The 25,739-nt window shown below is 48.6% G+C and overlaps 1 protein-coding gene across 6 annotated transcripts in view; it reads left to right on the forward strand.

The window, feature by feature from the left end:
• The window catches only part of NCS1 (neuronal calcium sensor 1), a 162,161-nt gene that overhangs the window by 97,217 nt on the left and 39,205 nt on the right, over positions 1–25,739 (forward strand). For all 6 annotated transcript variants that reach the window (XM_075120399.1, XM_075120400.1, XM_075120401.1 and 3 more), the window contains one exon: positions 10,585–10,609. In XM_075120399.1, the coding sequence (XP_074976500.1) occupies positions 10,585–10,609 (25 nt within the window). The remainder of the gene's footprint in view (positions 1–10,584; positions 10,610–25,739) is intronic.

Here is a 25,739-nt window from a genome sequence, read left to right on the forward strand (position 1 = left end):
CCCCCAGGGACAATGGTCTTGTGGCTCATAGAGTTTAACCCATTTACTTTCCCACTGTTATAATGTATGAAGGATTCAGTGTCTGCGGAGCTCTGGTTGGAATTGGAAGGTCTCCTATGGTGTGTCTACACTGCAGTGGAAGCTGGGGCTCAGACTCAGGCTTGAGCCCAAACCCCCCTTCTGTCTACACACAAATCTCTCGAACTTGGACCTGGGGTCCTAGTTCGCTGCGGATATGGAGGGTTCAAACCCAAGTCAAGCTAGGACCTAGAGTTCAAGCCAATTGTTTTGCAGTGTAGATGCAGGTGCCCCACCCCACCCCAACTTGGGTCCTGGGAGTCTGTAAAAAGTATCCCACAATCTATTGGCCAACTTCCTTTATCCTGTCTGTTCTCCTGCTTTATGAGAAAGACCTGGGTTCGGGTGTGAAGCAGTGTGGAAATGAAGCTCTTTTGCAGTAGGAGAGTATAGGTAGCGACATCTCTCAGTGCTGCTCAGAGGGAAAGGTTTAAGATACACCCAGATTTGCGTTGTCTCCAGTTGCTCAGATAAACTGGGGGGAGGAACTATCTCTGCTGGCTTAATGTTCCATGCCCTGTAATTTACCAGGCCTGGGCTCACATTTCTGACTCTCTCACTGATTTCTCTAAGGCTTTGTTGACACACAGAAGTTGCAATTGACTTAGTTAAAGTGATGCAACTTTTGTGTGTGTAGACCTTGTATCAGTTTTAAACTGGTTTTATCAGTTGAGTTTGTTCCTGTAAATTTACTGGCACAAGGTTAAATGACACAAGCCAGGTTGAAATAGTGTCCACACACCCAGTTGCTCCAGTTTAACTGAACCAGTATAAAATCACCCCATTAGTTAAACTGGTGCAGGATAATGCGTAGACCAGGCCTGGAACTCTCCCTTCCCTCCTCTTCATGGAGGGGTCTTAACCATAGGGAGTGAAATCCTCTGTGGTATTCCATATATATATATATATATATATATATATATAGGTTCTTCTCCTTCCCTCATCACTGTAGTATTTTCCAGATGTGGATTAAGTGCCTAACATCTGTCACTTCTGGCTTCTTCTCTCTCGCCCTCACCCCAGGGGGAGACTTGTATGTGCAGTGAAGTGTTTTGTTTTGGTAGGGTTTTGTTTTTAGATGTCCATGCTGCTCTGTGTGTGTTGGAGAAGTTGGGTAGAGAGGCATCTGGCACTTGGCGTGGAAGGTGAGGGGGTGGTTGTGATGATTCTTCATCCCAGCAGGAATTTGTCCCACAGTTGCAAAAGGGGCCCCAAGCTCTGTCTCATGCACTGATGAGAGTTTTCCCACTGGCCCCAGTGGAGTCAGGATTTCATCCTTAATCACACAGAGCTGCAACCCGGCTCCCTCCTGCAAAGTGTGTTAATGTAATCAGTACTCCGGGGTTCTGTCCTCTGCTTTGTCACTGACTCTCTGTGTGGCCTCCGGTGGCATTGCAGGGAAGTGCATTAGGCTCCCCTTTCCTGTGCGTGTTGACCAGAGAGCCAGCTCTTTTTCGTGGTGCTCAGCACCGGGGACTGGAACCTGTGTTCCCCGTAGCCCTGACTCGCCATGACTGATGCTTCGTGGTATCATTACCAGGGCTCCCCTGCCTGTGCTTTTGGGCCAGGGCGACTTGCTGTGTTTCCTTTCATCTTTGCCTAGCGTTGAAAGGGCCATGGGAGATGAATGGGGAGCAGTGCAGACAGTGCTCCGGGAGCCTGATCTTGCCCTGAGAAAGCTTCCTAGGAGCAAAGAGAGACGGGGGCGGGCGGGGAGCCCTTAGCAATACACAGAAGGCCGAACGTTATTCAGTGCTCAGACCTAGCTCCATGGGAGTGGGAGAGCTCAGGGCTCACCCCCTAGAGCAGTGGTTCTCAGTGAGGGGTACGTGTACCCCTGGGGGTATGCAGAGGACTTCCAGGGTGCACATCAACTCATCTAGATATTTGCCAGGTTTGACAACAGGCTACATAAAAGGCACTAGTGCAGTCAGCACAAACTCAAATTTCCTACAGACAATGACTTGCTTATGCTGCTCTCTATACTATACGCTGAAATGTACTCACAATATTTATATTCCAGTTGATTTATTTGATGATTATATGGTAACAAGGAGAAAGTCAGCAATGTTTCAGTAGTAGTGTGGCCGTGACACTTTTGTATTTTTATGTCTGATTTTGTAAGCAAGGAGTTTTTAAGAGAGGTGAAACTTGGGGGTACTCAAGTCAGATTTGACTGCTGAAAGGGGGACAGTCATCTGGAAGGGTGAGAGCTATTGCCCTAGAGCACAGCTCCCATTGCTCTGTGTGTCACCAGACTGGCCTTCCTTAGGAACATGCTCCCACGAAATCGCTGTTCTTTAGATTTCAAAGCCAGTTCAGGCTGCGTGAGAGCGGACGTGTGAGCCCCTCCACTGGGATCAGACGAGGCATGGGGTTTTGAAGGAGGCCAGCGAGGAAAGGCCACTCCTCTCCTTGAGCCCTTTGGCTGTTAAACTTCCCTCTCCCCACTCAAGAGCCCAGAAGAAACCTTCAGGTCCACAGATTCCTAAAGGTTAATTAGCTGCTTAAAAGAGGCAGCACATTCCTCCCTGTGGTTTACAGCCTGCTGTTACACGCTGGCCCTAGGCTGCTGCCCCTAGCCTAGGGGCCGCCCACGGTACCTCTGCGTATGCAGCAGCCCTGCAGGAGGCCTCACTGGCAGCAGGAGAGACAGCGCTGCAGGGGACATGGCAGAATGGGCTGGCTCAACAGTATTCTACTCCAGCTCGCATTTCAGCCTCCCTGCCTAATACGAGACTGTCAGTGACTAGATTCGGAGCTGTGCAAAGTCTGGAGTGAGTCCTGGAGCTCATTTACACTGGATGGCCAGGAATTTGTTTACACCAGGTGCGATCTGGAGTAAGTCCACTAACTTCCAGTGATAATCCTCCAGGTTTTCGCCCCTGTAACTGAGATCAGAATGTGGCCCAAGCAAACACAGAGGTAGAAGAAGCCGCAAGCCATAACCTATCACCCTTTTCTGTTAGGTTCTCCCTAAGAGCTTTTCTTTCTCTGGGTCTCCCAGTGTGTTATATATTGTCCATCTACATAAGCTATGGATCCCCAGTGCAGGGACCATATCTGTACAGTACTTACCATATAATAGCAGGGCACACTCTGGTTTCTAGTAGAGTTGATGTTGTAGGCTGAGATTTTTCAAAGCCACCCTAGGGTATTTAGAGGCTCCATTCCTACAGAACTTAGGAGATTTAGATGCACAACTCCAAGTAGGTAAACAGTCCCATCACCCGGAGCACCCAACCTGTCAGCATCATACACTCACGAGAGCCTCTCCCGCTGGCTATGCTCAGTGGGTTTTGGGAGGCTGCTGCTTGCATCCCAGAGTGAGCGCCGTGCTCCAGATGACAGGGATTTCGTTCCATCCCTTCCCCCCTGCCCACCCAACGGGAGTGTGTAGTTAGAGGCATTTTTCCCTTACTAAAAAAAGTGCAAGTTTCGTAATTGTTTCCTGCTGGAGTTGAAACACTGATGCTGAGACTGAAATAGAACCTGAGAGGAAATGCAATTGGAGAGAGAGGCTAGAGAGCAATTAGTATGGGTGGTCTGAGCTGACCCCCCATCTCCATCCTCATCCTGTGCTCTGCTCCCTGGCTGACACCTCCCTGGCACCATTACAGAAGACCCCCTGTTGTTGGGGTTATTTTATTATTTATTCCTACGTCATCCCCTGAATATACTCCCATCCCCTCGTAGGAGGAAGAGGGGAGGCGTCATTAGTGGCTGTGGACCACTCAGGGAGCGCAGTAACGAAGGCTGTATAAGCAGCTAGATAGATGGAGAAAATGGTTCGTATTCCCCTCTATGGCAGCTGTGGATGTACTGGGGGAGCATCTTTCCTGTTGAGTTAACCCCACACCACAGCATTGGAAGCATTAAATGCCTTTAACCTCTTTCCTGCCACCAAATGACACTGGTGCCTTCAGGCTGCTTTTCAGACCTGTCCTTTCAGATGAGTCCCTGTTTGGGTTGCACTGGGGATTCATGATCCTCCGTGAGAGGATCAGGCCAATGTTTTCAAACTAGGGTTCCTAAATCTACATGAAGGCATCTAAACAAGCAATCTGCACTCCTGAGGTGCTGATCACCTCCAGCGCCCGCTGAAGCCAGCAAAGGAAACGATAGAGGTGTCTGAAACTGCAACTGCGGCAGAGGGCCCCCGCAGCATTAAATCTAACGGGTATTGGGCACGTGGGGTGCTTCATTGGGGTGTAAGTCAGGGCCGACTTTGGCTTACTTGTTACCTCCGCACATCAATGTTTGGAGGCTCTTCTTAGCCCAACAGCTCCGCTCATCCCATCCTTACAGCTAGATCCAAGGGGCAGAGGTTGTCCACCCAGGGAAATTGTCCAGCATAGCTATTTGGGAGTAGCTTGCTGTGTTCTGGAAGAGCGCCCACATAGGGGAGTCATTCCAGAATAGCGATGCAGGTCAATTTCTCCCATGTAGACAAGGCCTCTCTCTCTGACGGATGTGTCATTTTTGGCTTCATTAAGCCCAGGCCTCTCTTTCCCCTACAATGGGGTTGTTTCTTGACCATCCTGCTAGACAGTGCTGCCAAAGCAGAGCGCCCACCCAGGTGCCAATATTACCTCCCCGGTGTCTGCATTTGAATCTCCCACATGGCTGCCAGACTTCCAAGTCTAGACAAGCTTCTTCAGTGAAAATAGACATTGTTCTTCCCCTGCTGTCCCTGGTCCCTGTGCTCTGGGAGCCTCCATTCTGGCCTACGCCCCTCCGCTGGCTCATAGTGCATCTGATCTCTGAAGACACATGGGGTGAAATCCTGGCGCTACTGAAGTCAGTGGGAGTTTTACCATTAACTGCATTCTGGTCTGAATGTCACCCAGTGATTGGCACCCGTGTGTGGCCGCTGGAGCTGGCCTCGCCTGGGTGAGAGCACCACACTGCAAAGCTGATGCTGGAGTTGCTGCATCCCACACGGGTGCTGCGCGCCCGGGTGACGGGCTCGGACTTCTAGGGGCCTATCATAGGGCTCTTGGTGCTGCACTAAACTGCAGCGTATTGTGGGAGAACTTGTCTGGTCACCTGCGGGAAAGTGGTCTTCACCCAGCAACTCGGTAAGCTGGTTCCAGCTTGGCATGCTCTCCCAGCTGGCAGCCCGCCGAGAAGACCATCTCCTGGATGCCAGCTTTCTGTTTCTGTAGCCGCACAGCAGGAATGTTGCTAGCACAGCAAGCTGCATGCAGTATGGGGCTTAAAGGCCTCACCGGTGAGTAAGGACTGGTAGGTGACTTCCCATGCAGAAGCAGGGAGTCGGTAAATGGCAAGGAAGTGGAGGAATTGTGGGAAAGCATAGGAGGAGGAGTGCTGTCCAAGTTGCTTAGCCTGCATCCACGCTGCTGAGTGGTGACATTAGCAGCTCGAATGTTGGCAGCACCGGGTGTTAGCCTATCCCGCTGACAGGCCCGCTAGCCCAGGTGTGAAGCACTTGAGCAAGAGGCTTGTGGGTGTGGATGGGATTTGGATTCGGGACAACACTCGAGTAAGTGTAGTGAAGACAAGCACTTAGATTGTAAGCCTTGTGGGGCAGGGCCCATCTTTTCACTGGGTGTGTGTTCAGTGACTGATGGCATGGAGCCCTAATCCCAAATGGGGCTTCTGTGCACCACCACAAAGTCACCGAGCTAGATCCTCAGCCAGCGCAAATCAGCATCACTCTCCTGAAGCCAATAGAGCTGTGTGATTTATACCAGAGGGAGGTCTGGCCCACTTTTCCTTTGGCAGCTGGTAGCAGGGGCTTCTGGAACCACCTCGCCAACAGCATCCCGCTGGAGCCAGGTCTTGTATGTGCTGTCTCTATTGCCCCGATGTTGTGTTTACGCCAGCCCCTACCTTCTCCAGTCTATGCTTCTTGCCAAGCACATTATAAATCTTTCTGATGGAAAATTGCTTTCTTTTATTGCGCGCCTCGCCATTCAAGGTAATTGGCATCTGTTCATGTGTCTTGGAGTTTCTATTTTTATCAGCTGCTCACATATCCACATGTAGCCACTCTGCCTCATTATCCTAGTCAATTTCAGACCTGGTGTTTTGTTGTTGTTGTTGTTAGTATGTAGATGAGAGATGTGGAGGCAATGACGAACAAGGCTATTCCCTCTTCAGCCAGCCTCCTAGCACCAGTCTTCCTGCTGGTGCCTTGAACTAGCCACAATCCCTTGGCTCCCTGCGTCACCAGCAGAGGAGAGGGTGAGTGTGCAAACAGGTCCCAGCACCAGTAACGTTCCTCAGCCACCTGGTCCATGACGTTGCTTACCTGAGTAACCACGTCCTTCCCCTCAAGACATGAATTTACGTTACTCTAGATCTGTTACGAGACAACCAAAGAATATTGTCCCAGGCTTAGTACACAGGGAACCATTCCGTCTTCTCCTTGGCAAAATGCATAATCACACGTGTTGTATCCTCTCCACTCCCGAGAGGGGGGCTGCGGGGAGAGCTGAGAGTGCACCGTCACGGCTCTGGCCTGGTGACCATAGGCCTAGTTGCCTAGTATCTGCATATTCAGTTTAATGCAGGGGTTCTCAACCTTTTCCTTTCTGAGGCCCCCCAACAGGCTATAAATCTCCGTGGCCCCCCTGTGCCACGACAACTGGTTTGCTGCAGATAAAAGCCAGGACTGGCATTAGCGGGTGGCAAGCAGGGCAATTGCCTGGGGCCCCACGCCACAGGGGCCCCCGCTTCAGCCTCTGATGGTGGGGATCAGTGCCCCGGACTTCAGCCCCATGTGGTGGGGCTTCGGCTTTCTGCCCTGGGCCCCAACAAGTCTAACATGGGCCCTGCTTGGTGGACCCCCAGAAACTTGTTTGCGGCCCCCTCCCCCCGGGGCCCATAGTTGAGAACCACCGGTTTAATAGATGCTTGCAGGAGACAGAGGATGGGGAAAGAAGAGAGAATATGAAAAGGTGAAATGCAGCTTATTCTCTGCTAAACAGACCTTGGTGTGCATGATTGTGTTTTCCAGGCTTGGGATAGAAACATATGGGCACCTCTGAGATTTAGACAGCTGTCTCCCAGCCCATCAATAATAGCTCCAAACAGATGTTCCTTAAGAGATGCTTAGATCCTACTCCATCAGTGGTGCCAACTCTCGTCACTTTATTTCTAACGTTACTTGGTGTTTTTTTCTTAAACCCCCAGCTCCTGGAGTCACGTGATTGTGAGTCTCAGCTTCCAATTAAAAAAATGTTTCTAGCCAATCTCTTGAGCCCTCAGGGTGGGCAATACAGCTGCACCTACAATCAAAACTCCATGTCACTATGTAAAGCCTCAGCTGGTAGGGGGCCTATGTGCCTGAGAATCGCCCTTTTGATGAACTTCCACTTTCTGGTTGTCTTGTTTAGGGGGAAATTGAAAAATACATTTTTAAATTCCTGTTAGTTTTATCAAGTGGCCAAACCCTGGGTGTTTTTTTTTTTTAAGAGTTAATATCAGCTAACAGAATTTTCTCTCCGGGGTTCTGTGTTTAAATGGTCATACTTAGCAAATTGATAGGAAATAAGCCGAACTTTGTCAATATCATTAAGTTACGCATGCCCAGGATGTGTTAATAATAGAGTTTTCATGCAGCTGCTTTGCTGGAAATCTCTTTGCTAATGTGAGGTACTGTGGAAGTAAATAGGCTCCCCATTGGAATGAATTCAGCGAGTGTATAACATTTCACGTTGCAGAGAGATGCCCTATTTATCCACCGAATGGGTACAGCATAGACAGCAGCAGCATCAACGTCCCTCACTCAGCTTTGCCATTGTGTCTCAGTACTGTTAGTGGGAGGACTGACTAGGTAGTTCAGCCTGTCAGTCTCTTTCAGTCATTGCTGGGAAGGATGCTGGCTGAGCGCGACCATTAACTCATAAAGTCACTGAACAGCCATGCAGAGGTTCTGACGTCAGCTGGGCTTGAACTGGTGACAAGGGAAAGTTCTTGTCGTGGGGAAGGGCTCGACCAGGCCTTCTGGACCACTCCCCAGACTGTTGTCAGGGGATCCAGGTGCTGGATCCTGTGTGCTGTAAGTCTCCAGAGCCAGAATAGGCACAATGCCTGGGCGCCATCTTAGCACCGCTGGGCCCACTCGAGAGCGCAGCCCATGTGACCGCTGCCCAGGCCTTGGCTTCTCAAGTTCCCCCATAGCTTAAACCCACCCTCTCCTTGAGCTCCTGCCAATGGTGTGAGCCTGCTGGGTTACAGTTTAACACATACAGACTTTGCACGGGACTAGAACCCAGCATTGCTCTTTCTTTAATAGCACGAGAAACACACAGATCTATGCACAAGTAATCAACCCTACACCTATTTCCCTGCCTCAGTTTCCTCACCACTCCAGGGCCTTCTTTGGGTAGGGGTCAGGGTCATCCGAGGCTATCTAGGTCTGTCTGCTCCATGTCGTGAATTCTGAGACATGGGATCTTCTTGGCAGGATGGAGATCCGCTGACCTGGTCCAATCTGTCCTTTCCCCTCTCCTGCCTGAAATTCCTGTGTGTCATTGTGCGTCTTCCCCTGACCCACCTAGTCTCTTTGGGTTTTAAGGGCTGGCATTGACACCTTGGTGTTTGTCTTCTGCTTGGTGACTTTCCACTCTCCAAACCTGGGACCCTTGTTGAGGAAAGATGGAGAAAACTTATACCCCACCCTCCTTAGCATACCTATTGTTTGATTAGAGCCCAGTCATTAAGGGTGACAACTCTCCATTGTCCCTTGCCTGGGGAAGATGAGATGCAGACCTTGCCAGCCCCTGGTGGGTTCCACGCTCACACAGAAGCATTTAGCCATATGGCAGTTTTCCGAGTAACACCTTCATCATGTCAACCAGCATTTGTGACTTTTACAGACAGATCCTTCAAATCATCACCGCTCTGAACATCATTTCCAGACCTCAGAGCCAGCCCGCGCCTGGGAACTGTGGCCTGGGAATCGTTTCCTATTGGAATTTGAAGGTTGATGCTAAAAACCCCATGAATGTTTTATATAAATTGTAGCAAGGGCAGGTATTGTCTTGTTCTGACAGTGTACAGAGCCTGGCACGATGACCCTTGATCCCCGACTGGCGCCTCTGGGTGCTGCTGCAATAGAAAATAATGTTCTTCTTTACTCCAAGGAACTCAAAGCACTTTAGAAGCATTTGTGCATTAGCCCTCGCACAGTCTGGTAAGGGAAGTATTAATTCCATGTTTCACATGGGCTAACACAGAGGCACAGTTTGGCTAAGTGACTTGTCTAGGATCACACAAGAACCAGGAATTGAACCCTTCTGTCCACAAGCCCCTCCTTCCTCTCTGCCCCTGTGCTGTGGTAGAAGCCATATCGTTAAGTGTATTTGCCTGCAGTGAGAGCGCTGCGGAAGGCTGTGCACAGCTGAAAAGGACCGCATGACAATTGAGCAACAAAAATAGGACTTGGGGGGGGAGGAAGGCAAGAAAAGGAATGGGATCTTCACACGCGCTGCTCATCAAAACCCAGAGGGAGTCAGCTCTGAAGCTTCAGATTAAGAGAAAAAGAGGTATGACAAGCAAAGGCATCAAAAGATCTCGAAACCATCAGTGAGCACTTTCTTTGGAGGTTTAGCTAGTCAGCAGAGAAGAAATGTGACAATGGCATTTAAGACAACTGGTATGAAGGAACCTGGTGCAAACAGACAGCTCTTAAAGTCAGCATGTTGGCAGATGGGGTAGCGCTGAACAGGGAGGGAGGCCATTTATCTGTCTGTTGCCGGGGGGGTGGGGGGTGTTTAATGTTTTGAGATTGAAGAAGAAGCAGGTACTTTTTAACTTGCCGTGTCATGGCACAAGATGCATTGGAAAGAAATTCCTGTTTGTTTAGTGGCCTTCCTCTATGTCAGCCTTCACCTTATGCTGCAAGACGGGGAGAAACAGGGCCAGATCCTCAACTGGCATAAATTGGTGATGCACAACGTAAACCCATGGAACTCCTGGTTTGCATTAGCTGAGTATCTGGCCCAGAAAGTTTTGCTAACTGACATGATGTACTAAGCCTTAAAGGTAGCAAAAATACTCATAGATTCAAAGATTTTAGGACCAGAAGGGACCATTAGATCATCTCGTCTGACATCCTGTATATCACAGGCCGCTGACTTCCATCCAGGTACCCCAGTTTCGAGCACAGTACCTTCTAGTTGGCTAAAGCATCTTCCAGAAAAGCGTCCATTCTCAATTTGAAGACAGGAGATGGAGAATCCTCCCACTTCCCTTGGTAGTTTGTTCCAATGGTTAATCACCCTCACTGCTAAAAATTTGTGCCTTATTGAATTTGAAGTTGTCTAGCGTTAACATCCAGCCATTGGTTCTTGTGATGACTTTCTGCAGTAGATTAAAGAGCCCCTTAGCAGCTGGCATTTTCTCCCCAGGAAGGTCCTTGTGCACTGCAATCAAGTCACCTATGCTATAGAAACCAGTCAGCTTAAAATGAAAAAACTCAGAGGAAAAGACTCCAAATGGCTTAACCCTTGTCTTTCTTGTTTTCTCTTTCAGTTACAGAGAAGGAGGTGCAGCAGTGGTGAGTTTCCAGCCCCGTGTTTCTGATTCTTGTGAGCTCCCGAGTGGTGTGTGCATGCAGCTGTTGAGTGACAAGTCAGTTCTCTCTGCTGCGTTGAGTGTGTGCATCTTGGCTCACCGTATGCACGTGTTTGCCTCCGTTTCTTTTCAGAGTTGTATTGCCTGGGAAACTGGCTAAACTGAGATGCAAAGGCAGGCGTCATGAGACAAAAGACTCATACACAAGTCATTTCAGGGTGTGGCTCCTGTTCCCAACAGTCTTTCCCATAATCCATTTCTGCCTCGTTCAGGCACCAGGCTCTGCATGCAGCTACTTGGATGCCTGGTTCTTCCGTACTGAGTATTAGTTCCTCACCTGCTCTTTGAACTCCACTGGACAGGAAGTGTTTTCATGACTCAGGACCACCCTTGGGGTTCAGCTGCACTGCAATCCAAAGTGTGTTTGCAGCTCAGGAGGACATAACACTGATAAAAATAATAGTGTAGATGTGATGACGCTGGCTTCATCAATCAAATATGTACCCAGAGGGTCAAGCTGTCCTGCAGTGGTTCAACACCAACCTCAGGGCAGACCATTAAGAAGCAGAGCACAAACACAAAATTGGCTGCGAGTTCTCTACTTAGATTTCACCAACCAAGCATCAAGTGTAAACTCCTCGGGCCCTCTAACAGCCTAACCATGGAGTCACAGACAGTCCTCTTGGGTACTGCGGTCTATCTTGTCACCTAGGCTAGCTTGCCTTTGTGATAGATGGTCCCTTACACCAAAAATCACAACATTCAGGTTACTCCCAGTCCCAAGGACCAGTCACTTACCTCAGGTCAATTGCACCTTCGATCTCACACTAAAGACAAGATTTGTAGCCAGTCCTGTAACAAATTATCTAAAGGTTTACTAACTAGGAAAAGGAAATGAATGTTATTTACAAGAATAAGGCTGGTAAACATATATATGCACAAATTAGGATAAGCTAGCTCTACGTGTCCTTTAGGGCTAACGCAGGCCAAACACTGGGGATCTTCTGTTTATGCTTAGTAATCCTTGCCCCCCAGAGTCCAAGCAGCATAAAAGATATAGTTTCTCTTGTTAGGGCTTATTATTCCTTCCCCGCTTCTGCTTCCAGTTGCTAATTCTGTTGGGAAGAATTCACTTGCATGTCTTCTCTTCCTGGGGTTGGGGAGAGTCTTTTGTCCTCTGACATTCCACAAAAGTTCATCTGGTGTTGATGGGCCTTCCTTTGTTGGGCAGGAGATAACACCTCCTGGTGGAGACTAGTACTTCATGAGGATTAATGTCTCTTTCCTCTCCGGTAGTATGCATCGTTACAGAGGGTTACAATGCAAATGTTTCAATATTACCTTACAATATGGGAGACAGGTGTTGTAAGGGAGATTATTGCCTGCAGCAACTTACACTAAGCACATTTTTGTAGCTCTGATACCTGTTCTAACAATACTAACATGCAGGTGAGCCAGACTAATTCCAGTCTGTGTTTGTCGGTATCCAAATGAGGCATGGGCACCTTGGCATAAGCTGGCACCTGGTTTGCCAGCATCACACTGGATTCTACAGCCTACGCTGAGCTCCACGCCACTGCACCTACAGTGCCATTTTTATCAGCGGTAGCTAGTGCGGGTACGTCTGACTGAGCTGCAGTCACGTTGGATTGCAATATAGGCCTACCTCTGGCTGCAGCAGGCAGGCACTATGGGGCAGGCTGCCCGGCACAATGATCTTTTGCTCCGCTGCAGAACCAAATGTGATGGCAACGTTAGACAGGGTTGGTAGCAGAAGGGGGGGGGTGGTCTCAGTTTGCAGAGCCCCACCCACTCTCTCCTCCCCTCCCTGTCAGGTTGCATGCGATGCATTGTGACATAAAGCCCTGAAGATCTTGGGGCTCGGGGAGATTCAGAGTCTTCCTAAGAACGATCTACATGGCTTAATAGCTGGATAATGCTGCATGTTAGGCAGCTTCAAAACTCCCAGAGAGCGGCATAACTAATGGAGTGGCTTAAAAAAAAGCGACAACCCGTGTTTGCAGGTTTTCTCTGCTGTGGTTTTCCGGATAAATGAGCTTTGCCTCCAAAGTAAGTGCTGACATTGATGCTGGTACGCGCTCACCTCTGCATTCGAACAAGTGCTGAAACCTTTCTGAGCCTGCCCGGGCGTGAGAGACAGTGACAAATGTGAAGGGAGAGCAAGCGGTTCTTAACACCGCTGAAGGGCTCCCCTGCGGTGCAGCCATAAATCCCATGCCCGCTGTGCTCGTTCTGCACACCGTGTTCCAGCACACGTGGTGGGCGGCAATGCTCCTGCCTTTCCACCTCCACTCGCAGCACGTGCAAGAGCCCATCGCTCTTGGCTCCGGGTAAAGGTGAAAAACCAAATTCCATCTGCTCCCAGCAGAAGGAAGAAATGGAACGAAGCGATCAGCGAAAAACTCAGCTTGCCAAGCCCTGTCTTAGCACCGTCTCTAGCTTTGATGGGTTAGCTCCGGCATGGAATAAATACACAGGCACTGAGTCTCCAGCAGCAATCAGAAACTATCCCATCAAAGCCAGAGATGGTGTAGATGGGTGTAAAAGCAGAACAAGCCAGAACAGAATCAGGTCCATTGCCTTGGCATTTCTTTAAATGCCTGTAACATGTTGGTTATGGCAGCTGGCTCATCAGAAGACTATCTTGAAAACCCACCTAAATTACGCAATGCAGCCTGACTGGTGTGTGCGGCATGCTGAATTTGGTCCAGCAAGGAAAAGAGCTTTTCTTGTCCTCTTAAAGACAGCGCCGTGTGCAGATATCCCACCCTCTTCATTTTGCGGGCTGTCATAGTAAATGAAGCCTAATGTGGATGAGAATCAAGGTTCACGAGCCTCAGTTGGAGAGTGAGTGTGGTGGTGTGTCTCTTTAATGAAGGTGACACGTGCATCCCTGGGAAACTGTCTTGGTTTTTGTAAGGCCTCTCAGCATCAGAAGCCATGAGAGGTTCTGCTTTGCATGGGGCAACCAGATCTCCTGGTTAGCAGGATACCAGCCCCCTTTCTGTAGCCTTTGGCTTGAAAGGATTATGACCATAACCCAGAGGGCAACGTCTGAATATTCCTTTGAGAGTGGGCCTCAATCCTCTAGCCCTTACTCGTGCAAGCAAGGGGGGACTCTTCTTGTGGATAAGGGTAACAGGATCTGGACCTTGGTGCAGCCCTTCCACAGTGGCAATTATTCTAGGTTGGGGATGTGGGAGAAAAGATGATGAGACCTAATTTTCAGGAGTGCTGAGCACCTGCAGCTCCCACAGACGTGAAGTGAAGTTGAGAGTGCTCAGCGGCTCTGGACAGCAGGCCCTGTGGGTGTAGTGAAGGGCACACTGGCGGAAAGGGCCTTGTTTTTCCTTTTTTAAAAACTCTTGCATCCTGCTGGCTTAAAACTCAGCAGCTATTTCGGCATGTATAGCAGGAAGAATTCTGTCCCAGTGTCACACCAGCCAAACTGGATTATGGTAATTCTGTTTTCAGTAGCATTCAGCAACCCACTGTGCTTCCAGGGCTGGGGAGAATTCCTTTTTTGAGATTTCCTTTGGACTGGGATAATGGGATTTTCATTTCATGCATGGGGCAGATTAAGGACAAGGCATCTGGACACTAAACAAAAGACATCCTGATGTGATGTTTCTCAACAAGGCGATTATCCATTGTGTGCCCATTACATCTAGGGAGCCCTGCGTGCCCCATATCTGACGGTAAATAATAACATTTGTAATCTCGGTGGAGAGCAGAGAAACACAATTAAAGTGCACTTCAGTTTCCAGCATGGTGTATTATCTTTAGTGAAGCGCTCTTGTATCGTGTCAGAGATGATAAGCAGGAATTGATGCTTTGTAGACTAATGGTCCAGCTTGTTGATTCCGCTCCAGAGAGCACTGGTTAAGGCTTGTCTACATGGGAAGTTCTTCCAGAATGAGGTAGAGGGTGAATGTAAAGGGCTATAGCTATTCCAAAATAACCATTGTGTAACTGCTGGTTCTGCAGTAGCTGTTCTGGTCAGTTTCCCGGTGTAGACACATCCTTCGATTCGGTGTGCTCTTAGCCAAGCGAGAACTCTTCTTGCCCTGCAACATGGTGAAATGTCTCCTCCCCAAAATAATCAATAAAAGAAAGAGCTGGAAAAAAGGAAGTTCATGGGGTTCTGCCATGTAGATCCATGCTCATTACGTTGATGACTCCTGAACAGAAGTACTCATCTGGGGCCCCGGTTCTGCCGTTCCTATTCACAACGGGGAGAACGAGAGCTGGTCAAAAAACCGGGGAAGTTTTCCATGACAACTTTTGGTGTAAAATACATCCTCTGGGGGTTTTTTTTGTAGAAATTTGAACTTTTGTTGACAAATTGAAAGTCAGAAAATGTTGACAAGCTTTAGGTGATACCTCCAGCGGGGCTGCCCATTGGTACCACTGGATGTGAAGCGAGGCTGGCAGGATCAGATTCCTTACCAGTAAAATGTTGGCTTCTCTCAAACTCAGCCTGGCCTCTGAGCGTCAAGATGGCTTCTTTCTAAGTTACACATAATCTCCAGCAATTCCCCACACCTGCATGATGCTTTCGTCTTCAGATTACATCTCCCGGAATACCTTCACAGGCTCATTCCCTTCCAGCTTCTACAGCCCTGCACAAGAGTAACTGAGGACAGAATTTGGCTTCCTTAGCAATCCTGTTCAGGATGCTTGAGAAGAGATGGCATCCCGATCCCTGTCCTGTGGCTGTGTTGGTTTTGCAGGGCTACTCAAAGTAAAAAGGAGCAAGAAACTTATTTTTGTCACAGAAGTAACTACCTGTGAGCCCATACGCAGGGATCTGCTGAGTAAGTAAGTGTCATTTTTGCGTAGGCACTTTCCAGAGTAGAAAAGGGCTATAAAGCTCCTTAACAAACAGATGCCTTTAAAGGCATCATGACTGAGTTAAGCAGCAGGAATCCTGCTGTTCACGGCTGCTTCTCTCTGTGCACTCAATGGGGCAGTCAGTGGAGACTTTGGAGGATGCGGGGAGAACTCAATAAGCCAGAAAGCTATAAAGCAACACTGTAAAAGAGTCTCCCGGTGCACACACCTGCACTGGATCCGCTGTCACTGGAAGTCTTGCAGAATGACTGTCTGTTTTAGAGGTTGCTGACACCCTCGGGGAGGTGCAGGAATGCACTGCCTCTGAAAGTCAGATCTTGAATACTTTACAGTCAGGCACACAAATCAAGTCACCTCAACCAAAGGGACCTGACTTTCGGAGGTGCTGAGCATTTGCAGCTCCTGCTGGAATCCGTAGGAGCTGTGAGGGTTCAGTGTCTCTGAAAATTAAGAGAGTAGGTGCCTAGGCCAGGCTTTAGGTGCTTGATGTTCAAAGCCCCTGTGTTTGAGATAGTGGCCTGGCTGACCTGTATTTTACAGCTCATGCTGTACATGAATGGAACGGGACGCTGCCTTTCAAATGCTATACAGAGTGTTGTACTCCGCGGGCCTCGCTCCCAGTCCGTACAAACCTGCTGATGCCGATAGGGCTGCAGGGGGGTGTATATTAGGGCAGAATTTGGCCCCACGCCACATCAGTAGGAAGGGGAAGATCAAGGCAATGGCAGCAGCATTCAGAGCCAGGGTTCATTGTCTCTGCAGGCTGGATGTGAAGTAGGCAGCAATGTTGTGGGGATTCACATGCTCTAACACCGCTTCTCGGAAAGTTGACCATTTCTTCTCTTTGTCAGCACAAAACGGGCCTTCTGCTGAGCTGGTCAGGCCCACTGGCAGGGAGGATAGACCTTTGTAGGCTAGGAGTTGTCACAGATCAGCTGGTTCTTAGCTCCCTGATGCTTTGGCTTCTTCCTCATGTAAACACCCCTGTCCTTATTGCTCCCCTGCCCAAGGGTTTGATCCGGCTCCCACGCAAGCGAATGGAAGAACTCCCACTGACCTCAGCAGTGCAGGGTTATAGTGATTGCCAGGAGCTGGCAGTGTCTGTTGCAGTTCTGGAAGCTTTTCCTCTTTTTTTTTGGACAAGAGTTGTGACAGGTTGGAGCCCTTGGGAAGCCACCTGATATCCTGAGAACCACCACTGAGTCTACCTGTTCTGCCAGCATGGGCCCCCTTTAACCTGTCTTGCTGAGCCAGGGTATTAAAGCCTTCTCTAACACACACACAGGCAGGGCCACACCCAGCTGCAGTTCAGCTCTAAGACTCAGTTTAAGGGACTTGCTCCAGCACTCAGATGTCCGCCTCCTTTGGAGTGCAGACCCAAAGATCTATTATGAAATTCACCCCCCTCCCTCAATGTGGAGAGAGGTGTGCACGCTTCTTAGCCCCCCCGTTAGAAATTACAGAACCTGGGTTTAATAATAAACAAAGCAAATGTTATTAACTATGAAAGACAGATTTTAAGTGGTAAAAGGGGTAACAAACAGGACAAAGCAGATTACTAAGCAAACAAAATCAAACACGCAAATTAAGCTGGTTTCACTAAAGAAATTGGTTACAAATAGTATTTCTCACCCTAGATATTGTTGCAGGCAGTTATATTCCTTTTCAGACTGGATCCCTGTCTCAATCTGGACTCCTCCCTTGCCTTCCCTTTTGCAGTCTTTTTTCTTGGGCTGACAGGCCATGGAGAGGAGGAGTCCTGTTTGCCTTCCTCCCCAGCCGTAAATAGGATTTACATAAGGTGGGAATCCTTTGTTTCCCAAACTTAACCCCCCTTCCCTTACAGGGGAAAGTTACAAGAAGTCCCAGGTAATGTTTTAGTATCAGGTGACAAGACCACCTGACCCTGTAGGATCACAGTGTCCATGAGTCAGTGGCAGTATGGAGCGTCCACAGGAAGGCCAAGCTTTTCACAGTCCATTGTCCTCGCTGACTGGCCGTCTGCCCTGTCTGGCTTTTCCATTGTTGTACCTGAAGTGTTAGCCGTGGGCGTCACCCAGAGTAGCATAGCTGAAATAAAAATACATAGTCAATATTCCTAACCTCAGATACAGAAGTGATACAGGCACAGAAACAGGATAATCACATTCAGTAAATCAGAACCTTTCCAATGATATCTCACATGAGCCATCTTGCGTAAAGTCTGTCTCAGTTATGTCATATTCATATCATAAGCATATTTTCATAAAGAATATTGACTGACACGTCACACCAGTGTCCAAAGTAGTTGGGCTTTAAGGCAGGATGGGCCTTGTGCTCATGCTCTGAATGGAATGTCGTGTTTAATTCTTGGCTGCACAAGACTTAATAGCTGTTTGATAGAGTACCCCAGTCTATCAGTGATTCCTTTGTCCATGAAAGAGGAGTGGTTAGGAAGGCAGAGGTTGCTTGGGGGTTCTGCTCTGAAGTGACTTTGCAGGTGTATAGCCCTCCATGTGTTCAAGGTGCTGTGCTAAACATTAACCTGCGGGCAGTGAGTGAGCCTCATTCCCATTTTACAGATGGGAAACTGAGGCACGGAGCTGAAATGGCTTGTCCAAGTGAGTCATTGGCAGGGCCAGGGATTAGAATCTGGGAGTCCAAATCCTGTGTTCCTTCCTGTAGAGCACCTGCCTCCCAAATACAACTGATCCAGATGCATTTTGTTCGTAAAGGACCCTCTTCACCCAAGCTTCCAGCTCTGGTACACAGGAACATAAGAACGGCCATACCGGGTCACACCAATGGTCCATCTATCTTAGTATCCTGTCTTCTGACAGTGGCCAGTGCCAGATGTTTCAGAGGGAATGAACAGAGCAATGGCAATTTATCAAGTGATCTATCCCTTGTCATCCAATCCCAACTTCTGGCAGTCAGAGATTTAGGGACACTCGGAGCATGGGGTTGCATCCCTGACCGTCTTGGCTAATAGCCATTGATGGACCTATCCTCCATGAACTTGCCTAATTCTTTTTTGAACCCAGTTATACTTTTGGCCTTCACCACATTCCTTGGCAACAAGTTCCACAGGCTGACTGTGCGCCCTGTGAAGAAATACTTCCTTATGTTTGTTTTGAACCTGCTGCCTATTAATTTCATTGGGTGACCCCTGGTTCTTGTGTATGTGAAGGGATAAATAACACTTCCATACTCACTTTCTCCATACACCAGTCATGATTTTATTGCTCTCTCTCATATCCCCCCTTGGTCATCTTTTCCAAGCTGAACAGTCTCAGTCTTTCATTTCTCCTCATGTGGAAGCTGTTCCATACCCCTCATCATTTTTGTTGCCCTTCTCTGCACCTTTTCCTATTCTAATGTATCTTTTTAGAGATGGGGCGACCAGAACCGCACTCTGCATTCAAAGTGTAGGCATACCATGGATTTATATAGTGTGATTATGATATTTTCTGTCTTATTATCTATCCCCTTCCTAATGGTTCCTAACATTCTGTTCACTTTTTTGACTGCCATTGTACATTAAGCAGATGTTTACAGAGAATTATCCACAATGACCTCAAGATCTCTTTCTTGAGAGGTAACAGCTAATATAGACCCCATCATTTTGTAAGACTGTGTTTTCCAATATGCATTACTTTGCACTTATCAACATTGAATTTCATCTGCCATTTTGTCACCCAGTCACCCAGTTTTGTGAGATCCCTTTGTAACTCTTCACAGTCTGCTTTGGACTTAACTTGAGTAATTTTGTATCAGCTGCAAATTTTGCCATCTCACTTTTCACCCCCTTTTCCAGATCATTTATGAATATGTTGATCAGCGCAGGTCCCAGTACAGATCTTTGGGGGACCCTACTATTTATCTCTCTCTTTCCATTGTGAAAACTGACCATTTATTCCTACTCTTTGTTTCCTATCTTTCAACCAGTTGCTGATCCATTAGAGGACTTCTCTTTTATCCCGTGACTGCTTACTTTGCTTAAGAGCCTTTGGTATTAGACCTTGTCAAAGGCTTTCTGAAAGTCCAAGTACACTATATTGACTGATTCACCCTTGTCCATATGCTTGTTGACACCCTCAAAGAATTCTAATAGATTGGTGAGGCATGATTTCCCTTAACAAAAGCCATACTGAGTCTTCCCCAACATATCATATTCATCTACGTGTCTGAGAATTCTGTTCTTTACTATAGTTTCAACCCATTTGCCTGGTACTGAAGTTAGGCTGACCAGCCTGTAATTGCCAGGATCGCCTCTGGAATCTTTTTAAAAAATCAGTTTTCTTTGGATCAGAGCCCAGCATGCTGCGGAGGGAGATGGGGAGAGAAACAGCACAGATATGCTTTAGGCTTTTGAAGGAAAATCCCTGAAGACACTTTTCTTCATTCCCAGGAGGTGCCTAGTCTCCTTGGTGACAGACAATTAAGGCTAATATTTTGTTGCAGTTATTTTTAGTAAAAGTTACAAACAAGTCATGGGCAATAACCAAAAATTCATGGAAACCTGTGACCTGTCCCTGGCTTTTATTAAAAATAACTATGACAAAATGGGGAAGGAGGAAGGTCCAGCACGCAGCGCTGCAGGGGCTCCAGGGTTCCCCCCCTCAAGCATGGCTGAGAGCATGGGATCCCCCCTGCTGCCAGCAGCAGCTTGGAGCTGTGGGGTCTGCCCTGGGCAACTGGGATCTGCAGGGTTCCCCCCCATACCCCCACAGGACTGGAATCTCTGGGGTCCCCCTGCCACCTGTGCTGGCTGGGAGCTGTGGGATCCCCCCGCTGCCCACAGTTTGGAGCTGCGGGGGTCCCTGCTGCCCGCGGTGGCAGCTTGGGGCTACAGGGGTCCCTGTCGCCCATGGCGGCTGGGAGCTGTGGGATGTGGGGGAGGTGCCGGCTGACAGCTCCTGCTCCACCACCCAGGGCTGAAGCAAAAATGTCACAGAGGTCTCTGAACTCATGGATTCTGTGACTTCCATGACCTCCATGACAAAATCTTACCTTTAGTGACACTCTATCCCAGACTGTATTGCTGTGGGCTTGATCCGCAGCTCACAGGTGAGTCAGGTGAGGGTTAAGTAGGCTCTCTCCAATGTAGACACACAAAGCATGAAAGAGTGGGACAGGGAACTTTATCTGAGGAGTTTCAAATGACCTAGCTTCTTTTGTGCATAGGATAGAGATCCAGGCTCTGTCCGAAGCAGCGAGTCGGCACTCATCGGGACATCACGCTGTCGTACTTCGTGCAGGGCGGTTAATCAGAATTCAGAGCACTCAGCAGCCACAGAACAAAGGGGACTGCAGTGCAGTGGGAAGCACTGAGAATTTCAGGGGCTTGCCTTACAGGAGAGCTGTCACTATCCGGTACATGGCGGAGCTGGGGCCGTACAGTCCAAGGCACTGCTGTTTAGTGTCAGACTTTTCTCTTTCATGTGTCCCAGTGAGCTGTAAGTCACGTTGTCATGCAGCATCTCAGTGGACAAGATTGAACCCCCCACTCCAGTTCTCCCAGGGCAAGTAAGGGGGTTGCCTCACAAAGAATGAGGTGGAACAAATGAAACAGCTCTGAGAATTGAGATGCCAAGAGCGAGATGAGAAATGAGCTGCAGTTTATTCAGCTAGGTACAAAGGCCTCCTGTCTCCGCAGGAGCCAGGTTTGAGCTATAAAATCCCTCCATTAGCATCTTGCGCCATTTGTAACCTGCTCTAGGCAGCAGGGCATGCCAAGGCGTGCGTGAAGAGGGGGCTGGGCAAGGAGAAACCGCAGGCTTTTAGGCTCCTCACTGCATTTTCCACTTTTATGCATCCGATGAAGTGAGCTGTAGCTCACGAAAGCTTATGCTCAAATAAATTGGTTAGTCTCTAAGGTGCCACAAGTCCTCCTTTTCTTTTTGCGAATACAGACTAACGCGGCTGCTACTCTGAAACCAGGCTTTTATTGAGCCCTGAAAGTGAGTAGCAGCCAGACTTTCCAATTTTGGTGCCCACTCTGACCCCACCCTGCACCTGCGGCCTGGGTTTCAGAGGGGTTGAGTGCCCACGGCTCCCATTTACTTCAGTTGGAGTGGTAGATGCTCAGCACCTCTAAGTAGCAGACCCCTACGTGCATCTGGCAAATAATTTTGACCTAAAGAATTTGAGCTACTTAAAACTGGCTTAGTGGGTTTGCAGTAAGACAGTCCCCTTTTCTTTGGTTGTGGAACAATTGTGAAATTCAATATTGTTCAGCCAGTTCGTGAGACTGCAAGAGGCTGCAGTGTCAGAGGAATAATATACTGCAACTCTGCAATATCTGAGAAAAATGATTACTGGAACATGATAGAATTTATTGTTAAATAAGATTGTCCTTTCCTTGGGGCAGGGACTGTCTGTTCTGTGTTCGCACCGCACCTGGCACAAGAAGGTCCTGACCTACAGTACAGCTACAGTAATATGAATAATAATTGTGGTACCTTTTTAGTGTTGTGTGTTTAAAATACTTTGTATTAGTACCCAGAGCTGGGAATCACCAAATATAAGTGGAAAATATTTGCAGGTCTATAGTACCTTCCATATGAGGACCCTAAAGCATATTACAGATGTGAGTGAATTAGGAGAGCATTGTTCCCAATTTACAGATGGGCATACTGAGGCACGGACAGACTAAGGGCTTGTCTCCATAGTGGGGTAATGTGCACTACAAGAATGTGGTTTCTGAAGCAGACTAACTTGGGGGTGCATTAATTGGTCCATGTGTACCTTGCTGGTGCACACGAAGAAGAGCTGTTTGAAACCCCACTATGTTATAGTGCTCTAGAGAACTTTTAATGCACCCCCAGCCAAGTCTACACGGACCAATTAATGCAGCACACATGAGTGTGCTTTACACGTCACACTCCCGTGGATGCTCCATGTAGCCGTACCCCAAGTGACTTACCAATACTCACACCTCAAGTCCAGGGTCCGCCAACTTTCTCCCTCTGCAGTCCGGTGGGCATTAGGCCAGGCTCCTGCTCCCACTGGCCCCTAGCACCTGGCTATTACTGAAGAGCTAAAGCAAATAGTACAAAGAGCTTATGGGGAGCAGGGGGACCTGCAGAAGCACTCGGTGTAAGCTAACTCCGCTCCCGCTGCAATCAGTAGGAAAGCTCCCCTGTGCTCCAACCAGAGCAGAGATTGGCCACCACTGAGCGCTTTTGAGAGTCCAACCCTTAAAGTGGTCTAAGCCCATCCGACCTACCAGGTTTTTATATTGGCGTCCATCACTGTGGTGTCTGAGCCTTAACCTGGCCTGCTAATAGGTGTAATAATCAGTGTGATAGGTGCTCTTTGCTGTCTTGACTCATAAACTCTTAGTGAGCAAGTGGGGTGGGGTAGATGGGAGAGGGGCACCCTTAGGTTAGAAATCTTGTCCACTGAGATGCTGCATGACAACGTGACTTACAGCTCACTGGGACACATGAAGGAGAAAAGTCTGACACTAAACAGCGGTGCCTTGGACTGTACAGCCCCAGCTCCGCCATGTGCCGGATAGTGACGGCTCTCCTGTAAGGCAAGCCCCTGAAATTCTCGGTGCTGGCGGTCGCTGCAGTGTCATTGGGTTGTTGCAACAGCTCAACCTGCTGGGGTAGAAAGTCAAAATAATCAGGGGTGGGGTGAGGAAGATTCTCCACCCCCTCTCCCCCCAAAATAAAAAATTCAAGAGAGCCCAGCTTCCTAGTCTGCTTCTCACCAACAAGAGGGCTACGCCTGTAGCATTGCCCAGGAGCGGCCAGGCGGCTGTGCATATCCGTGTAGCATTGAGAGCAGAGTCTGACACCTCGGCCATACCCCGGAGCCGGAGGGCTGCACCTCATTTGCATCAAAATGAGTGGGTTTTGTCCTTGGAACTGAATGCACCCAGCCCTGTTAGCTTGTGCTGCACTGGGCTCTCCCTTGCCTTGGCAGGAGAAGGGAAATTGCCTGTGTTTGCCAGCAGGAAAAAAAAAGAAATGCAGCTAATTATCTTTGCCTTCCTCCCCAGCTATCTGAAGTGTGTGGCCATGGTCACATTTTTAGGGCGGTGTGCGGGTTCCATGTGGCTCTTGGGCTATGTAGAGCCCCACCCTGCTGAGGGGTCCGTGTACTATTCAGTAGCAGGGATCTGAGTGCATTGTTCATTTCCAGCTTTAATAATGCAGGTTCACGCCTATTTAGAGGGGGAGGGGACTTAGAATAGCGCAACGGCTTGTTCTTCTAAAGTCCCATTCAACCAAATGCCTCAAAAATTCTTTACAACCATTAGTCCTCCCCACCCCCTGCTTTGAAACCAGGAACTATGAACACCCCCATTTTACGGATGGGGAAACTGAGACACAGTTCACTGAAGCAATAAATTCATTGACATGGAAAGGAGTCCTGAGAAGCCATGAGTCCTGATTGGCAGTTCCTGCTGTTCCAGCCACTAGAGCTTCCCCCTCTTTGCACTTCATTGAAGAGGATAGGCAGAGCCCACTGACATGGCAGGTGCAGAGCACCAAACCTCATTGCAAATCACGTGTGTGCTCAGCCTGGTTGAACCTTTCTGCACATCCAGATTGGCCAGTGAGAGAACTGGCCAGGATCAAGAAGAACTAAGGGCTGGGATCTTCTCCTAGGGGAGAGCAGAGATCATTTATACAGAGGATTATTTTGGTTGGACATATTCCTGAAGGTTTCATCACATGACAATCTTTAATTAAAGATTCATCTTTAATTCCTGGAGACTCCAGGACAATCCTGGAGGGTTGGCAATTCTATAATAGGCTATTTCTGTGGCATACTCTGTGACGCTTGGATCGTGTTCCAAACTCTGGGCTCCCTGGACCGGGGCCAGTGGCTGGAACGAAGAGACCACGCGATGCGCATCTGCTACGACAACATGGCTCAAGTGACCAGTCATCTAAAATAAAACTGGATTTTGCACTTAGGAGCTTCCTGCATCGAATTGCAGAGGAAGGTCTTCCCGGTCCCCCTCCCCTGCAATCCTTCTAGTTATCTGTGAGTTGTACTGATGAGAAATGGCAGATCTTCCCGCCCCTTCCCCCAGGGAAATAGCTCTTTCCCATTGTAATCTGAACCCTTGTGGTATGTGACTGCCTTGTTATTTCAGATTCTGCTGCTGAGGTTGTGAATGGAGCAGGAGTGTAAGTGCACATGGCTGGCAATGAAGTGTGTTCAGCCAGCCTGCCAGCCAGACAAGGCTGTGTTTTGCCTAAAGTCAGAGATTTGATTCCAACACTTTACAGAGATAATATTACAACACTCGCGGCCACAGCCTTGCATCCCTTCATTCTGTCTCTCTCTCTCTCTCTCCCAGGTGTGGTTATTCTCACCTGACTCTGTCCACATAGGACCCTGTGAGGTGGGAGGGTCCCTGATCTTAGGCTGCAGCCCGAGCCCGAATATCTACACTGCAATTGAACAACCCCTTAGCCCGAGCCCTGTGAACCCAAGTCAGCTGGCACCGGACTGCAGCAGGCTTTTAATTGCAGTGTAGACATATCCACGGTGGTCAGTACCAGATGCTTCTGAAGTTGCAAGAACCCCCAGAGTAGGCAGATGTGGGATAATTTGCCCCCTCCATGAAAGTCTCATCTTAACCCTAATGGTTAGAAATTGGCTTAAATCGTGAAGCATGAGGATTTCTGTCCCTTTCAACGCTTTGTCTGAGCATTCATCATTATTATAACTGGATATTCTTATTATCCATAGAAATGTCCAATTCCTCTTTGAATCTTGCTGCGTTCCAGTCCTCAGCTACATCAGATGGCAATGAGTTCCACAGTCTCATGGTGCATTCTGGGAATGCGTTTTACCTTTAATCAGGTTTGAATTTGTCACCTTTCGTTTTCATTGAATGTCCCCTTGTTGTTGCATTGTGAGATGGAATAAGGGAGCTCCTGATCTTCTTCATATGACCGTCTTCATATCAGGGGTAGCAGTGTCATGCTGTTCTCCCCTGCTGTACAGAAAGCTGGTGACTATGTGTATTGGAACTAGAGAGGCAGTACATGTCATGCTCAGAGCAGAGGTCTGGGAGTCAGGACTTCAGTGGCGTGATTTTTCTGAGCTGGAGAAGCCTTCGCAGCTCCCATTAAACCCAGTCGGAGCTGCAGCTGTTTGGTACCTCTGGAAACTGGGCCATAGAGCTCCATTTCCATGAGCTCACTGAGTGTTTGTGGGCAAGTCACTTCACCTCTCTTTTTGTGCCCCAATTTCCCTGTCTGTAAAATGGGGACAGCCCTCCC

This window comes from Caretta caretta, chromosome 16 (assembly GCF_965140235.1).
Source record: "Caretta caretta isolate rCarCar2 chromosome 16, rCarCar1.hap1, whole genome shotgun sequence".
Classification (NCBI taxonomy): domain Eukaryota; kingdom Metazoa; phylum Chordata; order Testudines; family Cheloniidae; genus Caretta; species Caretta caretta.